The 13,834-nt window shown below is 45.0% G+C and overlaps 1 protein-coding gene across 1 annotated transcript in view; it reads left to right on the top strand.

Moving 5' to 3' along the window:
• Positions 1-3,500: 3,500 nt before the first annotated feature.
• LOC127694842 (heparan sulfate glucosamine 3-O-sulfotransferase 3A1) overlaps positions 3,501-13,834 on the top strand; it is a 90,671-nt gene continuing 80,337 nt past the window's right edge. The window contains exon 1 of the mRNA XM_052196559.1: positions 3,501-5,031. Coding sequence (XP_052052519.1) covers positions 4,472-5,031 — 560 coding nt within the window. The 5' untranslated portion in view covers positions 3,501-4,471. The remainder of the gene's footprint in view (positions 5,032-13,834) is intronic.

Genomic DNA, 13,834 nt, shown 5'->3' with positions numbered 1-13,834 from the left:
GATCACTAATTGAGAAAATGTCTTACAGTGGATCTCATGGAAGCATTTCCTCAAGGGAGGGTCCTTTCTCTGTCCTAACTCCAGTTAGTGTCAAGTTAACAGACAAACCTAGCCAGCACACCTCCCTAATCTTGTAGCTCTTCTCTTGACTCATTAGCTCATTCAGCACATCTCCCCAGGACATACCTTTGCATCAGGTAATATGTTTGATCTTTAAGGTGCACCAGTGAGCAGGGATTCCCTAGGATTGGGATTCCCTAGAGGTACTTATAGCCTAAGGGGAGGCATAGGTGGCCAGTCCTCTGTGTAACTGTGGTCCTTTCTCAGGTTTCAAACCAGGATCTTTCACTAAAGCAAAGAAAAGAGACAGACAAAGAAGCCATTCTTGAAGATGAATTTTGAGTTGGAATCTGCAGGATAGACTAGACATGAACACCATATACCTTGAGAGAACATGAAGAAGGACCACCAAGGTCCGAATGTGGAACACACAGTCTGGTAGTTTGTTGAGTATAATGCTATCTTCTGATGAGCACGGGTAGAGAATTTGTCTCACGAAGCTCATAAAACCCATGCTTCCCCACAGGTAAGACACAATTGATCTCTTTGCACTTTTCCTTGTTCCTGCTGCAGGGAGATGACCTTAATACTTGATACCAGCCAACTTCTGGGTTTTCTGACTTCTATGTTGGTTAGTCCAACAGGACACACTGACTCCAGATGTTCCAGATAAAGGCAGGGATACAGAAGGGGACAAGCAAGGGGGCAGTGAAGGGCCATTAGGATGGTTTCTTACCTATGTCTGCTTCCTGGGGATGGAGGGATTAAAAGAAAAGTCTACAGCGATACTATATGTATTATCTATCATCTGTTTGTGCATGCATGCACATGTGCACGCGCGCGCGCGCACACACACACACACACTCAGTTTCCTTTCCTTGGAGGTCATCTTCGTCCAGCTTTGTCCAAACACCAAGGTACAGTCCTTTTCTTTGCAACTGTTTTTTTCTAGCTATGATTTCCTCCTCTGCTTATGATCCATCCCACCTCTGTAGATGTAATCCTAGTTGCTTCAAGGCAACTAGCCCAGGAGTCCTGTGATAAACTCAGGCACTGGCTCTGCTATTTCTCTGTAAAAATCTTTTGTTCATAAACCTTCCATGAGTTATCTTTATTTAAATGTGGGTGTCTTACTCCTGTCGAGAGGACCCCCCCTCCTCTGAAACAGCATTGTTTTCTAGGCTGTCCCTTTAGTAGTGACATGTGGGTACTGAGCATCTGAAATGTGACTTCAATTAAGGTGTGCAAGACGAGGAAAATACACACTGGTATCCAAAGAAGAAAGAAAGAAAGAGGGAAAGAAAGACAGAAAGGAGAGAGAGAAAGAGAGAGAAAGAAAGAAGGGAGAAAGAGAGAGAGAGAGAAAGAGAGAGAAAGAAAGAGAGAAAGAGAGAAAGAAAGAAGAGAGAGAGAGAAAGAAAGAAAGAAAGAAAGAAAGAAAGAAAGAAAGAAAGAGAGAGAAAGAAAGAAAGAAAGAAACAAAAGAAAAGAAAGAAAGAAAGGTGTTCCAGTCTGGTTTCTGCTCTTCACCCAGAGTGCCACAGACTGGGTCAACATGCACAATAACCATTTATTCAGCATATGTTTCTGCATGCTCAGAGGTCTGGGGGCCTGGGGCCACATTATTCTTATGCACTGTACTATATATAATATCACCTCATGATGAACTACAGGTGAGCTGGCAGCCCAGTGCTGCCCAACTGAGGCGACATACTTTCTGGTAACCATCTACACAACGATAGGCTTTCAGAACAGCTTTTAAATGGCCTCTGTTTTTGTTGTTTCCCTTCTACAAAACTGACCAAAATACACAGAGGAAAGTTTCGAAATACATTAAACCTTAAGTTAGTATTAAGCTTCAAAGTGCTTTGTCAATATCCAATTTTCAGACATAATAGGACATGGAAACTTGGCAAGGCGTACTGCTCATCCTGGGCTCAGGGTCTGAACAGATCTTCATTAGTCAGAGAATCAGCCGTTTGACTAGTAGTTTATGACTGCAGCACTATTCTTACCCAGCAAGCCACACGTGATCCGGTTCTATCCAAGCAAACTTAGAATCAGTAGGGTCCCCTGTAGAGCTGAAAGGCAACCCCCTAACTTACCCTTCCTTGGTCAAATGGCGTTTGAGCACGAAGAGGAGAGAAAATCTGAGTGTCAAGGCTGGGCAGTCAGGATTCCTAGTGAGTTTCCTGAGACCTAGCTCTCCTGTCTGCTGGACTCTTCTTAGCTTAGCAGGATTTGAGGTGAGTGGCAGGAAAGTGTCCACAGCACACAGGGACTGGGCTAAAGTGACCAGAGCACAACCCACATTGCCAGGTATCTTGCAGGAGGAGACAGTCGGGAATAAGGAAGCAAGATGATTAGAACAAAAATAAAAGATCTGGTGGCTGAAGAGATGGCCCAGCAGGTAAGAGAGAACCCTGGTTGCTCTTCTAGAGGACCTGGTTCCATTCCCAGCACCCGCATATAGGCTCATAACTGTCCGTAACTCCAGTTCAAAGAGATTCAGAACTCTCCAGCTAGCACCAGGCACCCACGTCGTGCACAAACATACACGCAGGCAAAACAGTCACACGCATAAAATAAAAGTAAATGAAAAGAAACTGAAAACAAAATCACCACAAAGTAACATCCAAAGAAAGCAATCAATCTCCAACATCCGCAGATTCTACTGGCCACTTCCCCAGGAGCCAGCCAGCAAGGGGCAGATTTTACCTCTTTGTCACTTGCTCTGGGGACACAGAAAGGGGATCTAGGGGTCAGGGGAAATGAGAGAAAAAAGGAACCCGTTGTTTGGGGGAAGGACTCTTAACTCTCAAAGAGAGATGTGGATTTACACATGTGGATGGTGCGCAGAGGCAAAGTATTAAACTTTATCAACAACTGGGTATACGGATTTGGAATTATACTTACTTTTTTAAACTTAATTTCTGCTTTTGGTGAATTTATTGATCTATTTCCTAAGGGGGTTCCTTTCTAGGTCCTATGAGGTTCTTAATCTTTTTAAATAAATCCAAGGGAAAAACCAAAAGAAGACTTGTCAAGGGCCCTCAGTGGACAGTGAACTAGGAGACTAATCAGTACTGAAGCAGTCTCTTTGCCCAGAGAAATGGGGGCGTGGCCTGCCAGGAACTCCTGGAAACAAAACTTCAGACTTCTCTGAGATGAGAGAGTATGGGAAGGGTGGGTGGAAGAGGGTAAGATGCAAAAGCAGGGGCCAGAAGTAATCGGGGAGTGGGGATCTGGGGGTGCTAAGGCTGCGAAGGGTTAAACTGAGCAGGAGAGGTCTGAGAACCCCTAATCCAGAAAGGGGCAGACTGGCTGGGCATTAGACCCAGGCAATCATATCAGCTGTCAGTCTGACAGCGGCCCAGAGACCTGGGGGTGGAGGGGGAGGAGGGAGGAAAGGAAAGAGGGCTTGCAGGGAAGGGGCGTCGCCTCTGTCGTGCTCTCTCCAGTGTACTGGGCGGTGCCTCGTCACCTTATTTTTTTTTCAGTCCCACCCCTTCTGCCTCTCTAGCCCGGCCCCTGGGCTTCTGCTCTGCACCCCGAAGCGGATCCCCGCGTTGGTCTGGCCTGGGCCATTGACGTCATCACCAAGTTTGCTGTCCTTCGCGTCCCACATGTGGCGGTAGGGGCCGAGGAGCCTGCGGGGAGAGCCTAGGAGCACAGTGGCAACGGTGTCTGACAGGTTCCACGCAACGGGGCCCCTCCAGGCTGTTCCCAGCTGGGGCCCCAGAGGAGTGGGTAGACTTCCGGAGCGCTCAAGAGGCCTGAAGGCTCGAGTCCCATTCGGACAGAGGGAAAAGGGGGACCTTGCTTGCTCGGTTGCTGAGCTGAGCTGAGCCAAGACTCAGGACATGCTCCTGGGTCGGCCAGGAAAGCAGAGCAGCCAGCGGCTGGAAAAAGGGTCACTCGTCCTAAGCAGAGCGCGCACAGTTCTTTGGCCCGGGAGCCCTGCGTCCGCTCCACGGGGACAAGCCAAGGATGCGCGATCGCTGCGCCGAGTTCTGCACCGGTAGCTGCTCAGGACCCTGCTGAGCCGAGCACCTTCACCACCGCCGCCGCAGAGACTGCCTTGCCCAGCGACTCTCGGGACCCAGGTCGCCGAGTTCTGCGCAGCTAGGCTCAGGACTCGGGCGCGTTTGAGACCATGGTTTCTTAAGCACGGCCCCGCACCCCTTTTCTCCCCGTCGCCGAAGCCTGGGACCCCGAGAAGGGTTCGTTGAGCTAGGTCCCCAGCTCCAGTTCCTGCAGTTGCCCCGTGGGGCAGCTCTCGGGCACTCAGGGGCGCTCGGGCGATGTGGCCGCGGGGCAGCACTCTGGCCAGCAGCGGGGATGGCGGGGCTTCCTACACGGTCGTGGCCTAGCATGGCCCGTTCGCCGTCCGAGGTCGCCTCCGGCTAGGATGGCCCCCTCGGGTCCCGCCGGCGCCCAGCCCAGCCCGGCGGAGCCACTGTCGCGCAGCATCTTCAGGAAGTTCGTGCTGATGCTCTGCTCTCTACTCACTTCTCTCTACGTCTTCTACTGCTTAGCCGAGCGCTGCCCGCCTGGCTCGGGCCCCGTAGCGGGGGTCCCGGGGCGCGGCGTCCCCGCAGGACCCAGGGAACTGGCGATGTGGCCCGCGGGGGCGCCAAGGAAGCGCCTTCTGCAGCTGCGGCAGCGGAGGAGGCGCGGGCGGCCGGGGATTGGAGACAGCAGCAACCAGGACGAGCAGAGTCCTGGGCTGGCCGCCTCTCCAGGCGGCTCCGGGGCGGGAAGCAGCGTGGCCGAGGCCCAGCCGGGGACCCTGGCCTTACTCCTGGACGAGGGCAGCAAGCAGCTGCCACAGGCCATCATCATCGGCGTGAAGAAGGGCGGCACGCGGGCTCTGCTGGAGTTCCTGCGCGTGCACCCAGACATACGCGCCGTGGGTGCTGAGCCCCACTTTTTCGACCGCAGCTACCACAAAGGCCTCTCCTGGTACCGGTGAGCGCGGGGACCCCCATGGGTACTTCTGAGTGCTGGCTGTGCACAGGGGGAGACTTGGAAGGGGCGGCAAAGGGAAAGCAGTAGCTGTCCCCAACTTGGGCTCGCATGCATTCTTTCCTTCTCCCTTGGGGGAGAGGCAGATGGAAAGAGGAAGGGGGATCTTGATTTTAATCCTCAATCCCCTCACCCCCAAATCCTACTCCTTGAAATCGCCCTAGTAATTAGATAAAGGAAAAGAAAAGGAAATGAGAGAGAGAGAGAGAGAGAGAGAGAGAGAGAGAGAGAGAGAGAGAGAGAGAGAGAGAGAGTTTTCTTTTAAGTTAGAGAACTGTTCCTCCTTACTGAGTTACCTTACCAAAGGAAGCCTGCATCTATTCCTTTATCTTTGGGGTAATTCCCTGTGGTTAACAAGGTCTTTGCTCCGGTATTTATTTGCCTTGACCCTTTGCCAGATAGTTGTCCAAGATGGTAAGTCATATAGAGACTTAGTCAAAGTGTCAAGAGTCCCTGTAGTTTGGATAATCTATGTCTCAGCAAGTGCCAGCACCTAACTGGGTCTTAAAGAACACTTTGTTGGTAATACTATTAGCCTGACAGAAATTTTTCTAAAGATCTTCTAGCAATTATCTTTACAAATAAGTTAATTTTAAAGAGGAGGGGAATCATGGGGGAATGTGGTGGATACAATTTAGGAAGTAAATCTCATTTACAGGGTAAACTTATTTGCCAGTGTCAAGTTCAGATCACCTATAATATCAGAGTTAGCCAAACTCTAATAAATTCTAACGGGGCCTGGACTTGGTTTGTGGTAAAAATACTGATTTATTTTCCTCTCTCTTCCAAGTTCAAGGACAAAATTCATATGGTTAGAATTTTCCCATTTTATAAAGTTCAGCCTGTTCATAAAATATTCATTCCCATTATAACTGAAACAATATTAGAAAAGTTATGACACAGTTGAGGTACATGGAAGGAACCATTCATAAAATACAGGCAGACACGATGTGACGAGTTTATTCACTTGAAAAGTCAATAACATGTTCAGATTGATTTCAGGAGCTAAATTTATAGTTTAGTCCTAAAAAGAATCGAATTCAAACATTAAACACTTCTAAAAACAGTAACGTTCCACTCATTGGAAAGAAAAACAATCAGCCTTCCCCGATATAGCATATATATCATTTAAAATCATCAACCACTTAAATATACTCCCTCCCCCCATGTTTCTGTCATTTATGTTCTATCCTCTGGGAAGCTCTTATGAAATGACCTGTTGAATCCGGACAACAGGTCCTTCTTCTGAACACAAAGGCGGTTCTGTGCTATTCCTCAAGGACACAAGAATGAAGTGATTAAAGACCCCTAAAACTCTTATCTAGAGCCGCTCGCATTGAATTTGGCCTCATACAGTGCAGGGAGAGGCCCATTTCAAGCAGTCAGCCTGAAACATCCAGGCCGGCCCTGGGCTCTGAGGTACTATTAAATATAGTGAAATATTTAGTACTAAACCCCTTAATTTTCGCTTTGCCCTACTAAACTTTATTTCTACAAGGTAGGATTGTTTCTTCTTATTCCAGTAACATCTATTTGAGGGCATAGTATATCTACAGGCCTGGATCTGATTTTTCTGTGGAGCTTTCTGAAATCATGTAAAAGGAAGAAGGTTTCAAGGTAACTAGAAACACAACTATTTTTTTTTTAAAAAAAAAAAGCATGGGAAAAAAAAAAAAAGAAAAAGTCATAAACTTTAAGGCCGCCCTGTCCTTTACTATGAAGGAAATCTCCTTGGGTTGTTTACCCAGTAGAGGAGTTCTATAAAGCAATTTATGGTGGTTACAAAAATAACTGCACAGTAGACTTCATGGTTTGGTGAATTTAATTTTCCAAGTGTGGGAACAATGTCTTTGTTTTAACATTCACAGTAAGTGTTTTTTTTTTTTTTATTGAACGCATAAATTTAAGATCACTGAATTATATGAAAAACTCTTATTTAAAAGGACCCAACCTGCGGAGCCCGGATTATGGGATTATTTAATGAAAATTTCCCCACAGTTTCTTTTCATCTTGACTCTGAACTTGGAGTTTGATGTTTGTGAGAAAGACCGAAGATTGAAGTCTCTATATTAGAAAACCCCACAGATTGCCTTGAAGCTACTGTTCATTTTGGCTACTTATATTTACCTAATATTCAGAACAAAGGTCTGGTTAGACTTTCCTAAGTTGTCCCAAATTTACAATATAGAGTTTCTACACACACTTAAGACCACACACACACACACACACACACGATGCAGGGGCAGGAAAAAGCAAACTTTTTATTTGTACTTTGAAGAAAATTAGAGAAGAGAAAAATATAGGTAGTACTTTTGACGCTTGGGGAGTATTTTTGACAAGTCAAAACACGTCTAGTCTTGGCTTCCTTCTCTCTCTCTCTATCTCTCTCTCTCTCTCTCTCTTTCTTTCTTTCTTTCTTTCTTTCTTTCCTTCTTCCTTCCTTCCTTCTTCTCTCTTTCTTTTTTTTCCTTCCTTCTTTCTCAGTCACTATTTGACCTAACAGTTTACTGTAGCAGCGCCCCCTACTGTACTCACAAAAGGAGAAAGCTGTTGCTTTATGGAAGTTTGAAGAGATCTTGTGGAGAGGGAGTTTGAAAGGTAGAAACTTCTGCTGCTGAGGGGTTTCTCTATATTTCCACCATCCCGGAGAAAATAAAAATACAAGCTGTGTTTCCAGAGTAGAGTATAAATCTATGTTTGAAAAAAATTATAGTAAAACGAAAATGAATTTGTTATTCAAAATCTCTAGACGGTATTATTCTTATTGATTTAAGGTGTTTTGATGCCCCTGCCAAATCTCCTAGAAATGTTTCTGTGTGAGGACTTATCTATAATAAATCAGAACACTCCAGTGGAAGTTCCTGGGCACGGATCTCCACCTGGTTGGCTTTGAAAATCATCCCTCATGACTTAATGGAACAGATATGGTATCAGTACAACAAATGTCTATGGCTGTGTGTTATGAGATAGCAGTTATTCCAAGTGAACAATATCCATTTCTATTGCATGAGTGGTATGATTATAAAGAAGAGTATAAGTCCTTTTCCTTTCTTCAAAATGTAAAGATCTTTACTAGAAATCAAGACCAGTGGCCTCTACTGTATTTCCAAGGCAGCTGAGCTTTGAACTGAATGAGAAGGGCCCTCTCCCTGTGTGTCCATTACACCAGAACCAACGGAAAGGTATTCTATTTTTCTTACAGAGACGAAGGACACTTATTTGTAAAGTATTTAAATAAACTACACACAAGCATGCACACACACACACACACACACATATACATATATACTCCTTTTGGTATCTTTGAGGCTATTGGTCCCATCCCCCTGCATGTATCAAACTTGAGATGCTCAAGTCTCTAGTATAAAAAAACGTACAATATTCTCACATAACTTAAAACATCTCCTTTGCACTTTAAATCATGTATACATTATTTATAATGTGGGATACAATGTAAATGTTATGTAAAGAGCTCCTAAGGTATTGTCAAGGGAATCATAGCAGAAAAAAAGTTGGGTCATGTTCAGCACAGATGTATTTTTTTTCTATATGTTTCATACAGTTGGCTGAGCCTTTGAGTGTACAACCTATAGATACAGAGTGCCTACTGTGCATCTGTCTGTCTTCTGTCTATTTATACATCAACACATGCACACATGCACACAAGCACACATGCACATAAGTGGCTCCTTTAACACTCTTTGTCTTTATTTGGCCCTTGATAGGAAGCATTCATTATGTCATCTTGAATATTAGCATGTCCCACATTTTAATTCTTTTCATTGGCAAGACTGAACCATTTCAGTCAAGAATATCACATTACAGCATACAGAAATGAGCAAAGAGTACTTAGTGTGAAGGCTTGGAGTTAGTGTGCTCCTAACTTCATCAAAATTTGAAAACTGTTGACCTTGCATGATCGTGGGTCATGGCCTTACTTTTCAAGGCCACTGGAGAGATGACTTGAACAAAGGCACTTCTGGTTTCTGGGAGAACTCTGCCTCTCATGGCAGCTGGGAACAGCTGTGGGGCACCTCCAGGAACCATTCCCACCCTCTGGGCCACCATCCCCTTTTTTCACAGAGTTTGAAATTTAAGCCAAAGGAGGTGCAGATCCTGGCCACCCATGCAAGGTCATATGGCGTGAAGTCCAGAGACCGTGTCCTTGAGTAAGCCAAAGAGGACTAAGAGCCCGGGGAGTCCACGTGTGTAGAGAAAAAGGGAGGCATTTCCTTCATGAATATAATTCCCAGGAGCTCTGAGTGACTAGACACTTCCCACCTGCTCTCATTGTCTGGAATTCTAGGCTTTCTCCCCATAGATATCACTGGCAACTTAATCAGCTGTGTGTGTGTGTGTGTGTGTGTATAATATATGTATATGCATGTGGAAGTAGAAATACAATAGAAGGGGGAGAGATGGCATGTATGAAGAACTTCATTAAATGGTTGGGGAACGTCTAAGACATGCTGGGTATAGAAGAATTGCAATATCTCTTGTAATACCTCGAGTCTGCACTTCCTTGTGTGTGCATTCCCTTATGATCTGAGGGGTAGAGCATGCAGATACACTTTGTGTGTGCATGTGAAGACAATCTCTGGGTGGAAATTCCCCCCAGCATTATGATCTCCTGCTCCCTGCCCCCCCCCCTTAACAGAAAACATGCTGGCCCAAATATTTGTCTCATATAAATAAACTGGTTGATTGGCCAGGGAAGAATAAGCGCCAAGTCTGTATTTTAGAGGGGTCATGGGAATAAAGTCAGCCTGTGCAATTAATGACAACAGGGGCTAACATTACATAGACCAGATGTTCACATCATGAAGAGTGTTGGTCACAAAGCAAACAGGCGTCCTTGATATAAACAGCCATAAGAAGTGGTCATCTCTTTGTGGGACACATTTGAACAAATATAAATTGTCACCACCATCAGTTCCATTTCAGCATCCAGGCGGGAGCCATGTATACTTAGCTCTTTTCTTGGGTGAGAGGGAGAGAACTTCTTCCTCTGCCTAACAGAGATGTGGTAGGTAGATAAAGAGAACTGGTTTGCTGTGCATAGCGACTCACCTTGTAACCCAGAACTATGGAGGCTGAATAAAGAAAACCTCAAGTTTGAAGCTTCCTTGGTTCCCTAGTGAGAAACTACATCAAAAACAAAAACAAAAGCAACAACAACAACAACAATAAAAACCCTACCAAAATATAAAACAAAGCGATCTAGTTAGTTTCTTGGTCTCTATTTCCCAACAATATGAAACCCTGAACATCTGGGAATTTTGTTATTCTTAAGCAGTGAGTTAAAATCCTGCAGATTTCTTACCAGACATGTGCCTTTTACACACACACACACACACACACACACACACACACACACACACACAGGAAACTTCTCAGAAGCAACACTTCTGACCTCTAGCTTTCGCCTTGATCAGAGGCTTAACACTTGAGAGTGTGTGTGTTGATTTGATTTCTGCGGGATATACTGATACAACTAATAAGCAATATGTGTAAACCCAGTGCTCAGTTCTTTCCTAATTCCTGCTTCCAATGATAGATAGAACCCTTGAGTGGTTGGCATTTCTCAGGTACCTGAACACACATGATTGTCCATGGGTCACTTGAGTTCTGCACTGCAAAGTACAATCTTAGCTGGTCTCAGGAGTTGTCAGACTATGGCAGATGTCTGCAGGAAAGGGGGAGTGTTTATTAATAATGCAGTTAAGTACTTGCCATTAGGAATGCAAGAGAGAGTCTTTGAAAGGATATAAACAAAATTCCTTCTCGCTTGAGAGCTACCTATTTTGAATGTGTGGCATAGTGCCACCTAGTGGTAAAACATTCGGTAAAATTTCCTGCCAGAACTCCCACACTCATGATCTGGTTGTGTTTGTGGTCTTCTTAAAGGAGAGAGGGGAGAGGGGAGAGGGGAGAGAGAGAGAGAGAGAGAGAGAGAGAGAGAGAGAGAGAGAGAGAGAGAGAGAGAGAGAGAGAGAGAGAGAGAGAGAGAGAATAATGAACTTAGATAGCAGGTACCATTCTCCTAGCCCAGCTCTCTTTGCCTCTTAGGTATGGGTAATGCTCTCCCTCTCTCCCTCTCCCTCTCCCTCCCTCTCTCTGTCTCTCTCTCTCTGTCTCTGTTTCTCTCTCTCTCTCTCTCTCTCTCTCTCTCTCTCTCTCTCTCTCTCTCTAAGGCAGGCAGTTTATTCTTTGGAGAGAAATAAAAGATTTGACTTGACAATAAACCCCAAAAGCAAGATACAAATGATTAGAGGATTTATATTAGAAATGTGCATGAGAAAGGAATGCCACATGCCCCAGGTTACTTTTGTTAGTGCGTTTTGCCTCTGTTTCTGAAAGCTGGCTTCAGATGAAAACGCTTCCAGATGACTTTATTGCAGGCTTATTTCTTCCCCTGTGTGGTGCAGCTCTGGAGGAGGGTCTTAAGAGAACAGGAGGCATACAGAAGCCAGCTTAACCCTTACAGCACCTGTCCCATGTCTACCCGATGCAGGACAACTCTTGGGATGGTGAGGACGTCAGTTAGAGATGCATTTCTGGGCCTGGGGATAGGTGGGGTCAAGTTAAAACAGCAGGAAGAGGAGGAGTAGGAACATGTCTGGAAGCCTGGCAGAAGTGACTTAATCAGGTAAACCAGGGGCTGAGGTCAACACCCTCTTTTGCTGAGGTCTTCTGGGTTGTCGTGATATTATTCATTGACCATAACATTCTTTCATCTGTGGGTATTTTCCCCACTGTGTCCGGAACCCACGTAAATAAGATAGTCCCAAGATCCCCAACTGAGCTTTGCAACGCACTGGTGCAGTTTGACTTTTGAAAAAAATGGCAAAGTGGCCTAAAGCCTGGTAAGACACGTAATCTCCTCCACATGAGGGAAGAGAGCAGTGACTCATTACTAAGAAGCACATAAATTTAGGAAGGTGTTCTCGTAATTGGATCCCTAGAACAGAAAAACAAGTGTTTGTGGGGACAAATTAGGCACACATGAATGGTGCAGATAGTTGAGTGTGTGGCAGTATGTGGCAACTCCATATATCTGGGGTTTCACTTAACCATACTCACTCAGAGTTTGAAAATATGTCAATGGGGCATTCCAGAAACGAACAATTCACGACTCTTCAATTTGGAGTCCTTTTTGGATAGCAGGGAGTGGCGTGGTGTTCTACAGAGCATGAGTCACCCCTGTGTCTAGGCAGCCATCTCCCTCTCAACCGCACTGTCCTGGGATCCCCATGCTTCTGGGTAATCAATCTTTATTTTACTTAATATAAGACAAAGCCCAGAAGTTTGTATGCTGGCAAGCTGGACAAGAAGGAGAAGGAGGAGGAGGAGGAGGAGGAGGAGGAGGAGGAGGAGGAGGAGGAGGAAAGAGAAGGAAGGAGAAGGAAGAAGGAGATGGAGACGAAGAAGAAGAAGAAGAAGAAGAAGAAGAAGAAGAAGAAGAAGAAGAAGAAGAAGAAGAAGAAGAAGAAGAAGAAGAAGAAGAAGAAGAAGAAGTGCAAAATGATTCCCTTAACTGAAAAGTCCAAATCCAAGAAAAGGTGAAGATTTCTATCCAATGCTGGGTTGATAAGATTTGTTGCCAGATGAGTCTTCTGTCCGTGGAATTCTGAAGGAAAAAAAAAAAGAAGCCTGTACAAGGTTTTGTAGTATGCCTTAAAGTACAGAAACTGTGACCACAGCATGGAAATGCTTAGTGTTGAGGTAAAAGCCATTACATTTATGTGTGAGGGCATATAAGTGGTTTGCACTTAGTGCTATGCTATGTCAGGCAATCTCTGGGGCTCTTGGAAGAACTCCAGGATGAAAAGAGGGAGAGGTACGTTCTCATGTTTGTATGTGTTGTTTTTCGTTTGGAGATGTCATCTCCGCATGTAGCCCAGACCAACTGCCGCAGCCTCCCAAGTGCTGGGATTATAGGCATGAACTACTGTACTCCATCTAGTTAACTTAGATGGATTCCTTGGTTTGCACCAGCGCATTGTACTTGACCTGTGCCTATATAATGATACCTCCCTGGGGGGAGGAGGGGGATAGTTTATATACTGAGAATTTCTTTGTGCTATTTTGTGTAATTTAAATAGCTAACATTATCCTAAACCCCCAAATGAAGACATCAAAGAAGCCAAGAAAAGCTTAGGGAACAGGAAAGTCAACTTGTGCTTAGGTACAGTCCTGTGTGTCTCAGGCTTCTTTACTTTAGAAGCTGGTGTGGGCTGGCTGCCTCCTTTCTTATAGTACCTGTTGCTTCCAGTCAGGATGAGCCTCCCCTAGGCTGGTTTCTGGGGACAGGGACCAATGGTACAGATGACAAGACTTGAGGAAGAGCAAAAGTCAAACTAGGAGTCAGACAAATGAGACACATGGCTTTTTAAAAACAATTCTTTTAAAAAAACTATATCTATCGATTCATCTATCTATCTATCTGTCTGTCTATCTATCTGTCTGTCTATCTATTCATCAATCTGTCTGTCTGTCTGTCTATCTATTTTTATGTGCAGACGTTTTGCCTGCTTATATGTATGTGTATCATGTGCATATCCTGCAGAAGTCAGAAGATGGTGTTAGATCCCCTGGAACCAGAGTTATAGATGGTTGCAGGTTACCATGTGTGTGCATAGGAACCAAACCCAATTTCTCTGCAAGAGCAAGAAGTGCTCTTAACTGCTGAACAATCTCTCCAGAATCCCTTCCTCCCCCTTTTAATTTTAAACTACAAACATAG

Source organism: Apodemus sylvaticus, chromosome 10 (genome assembly GCF_947179515.1).
Source record: "Apodemus sylvaticus chromosome 10, mApoSyl1.1, whole genome shotgun sequence".
NCBI lineage: Eukaryota > Metazoa > Chordata > Mammalia > Rodentia > Muridae > Apodemus > Apodemus sylvaticus.
Note: the sequence above shows the minus strand (reverse complement) of the source record. Positions and strands in the feature narration are given on the sequence as shown.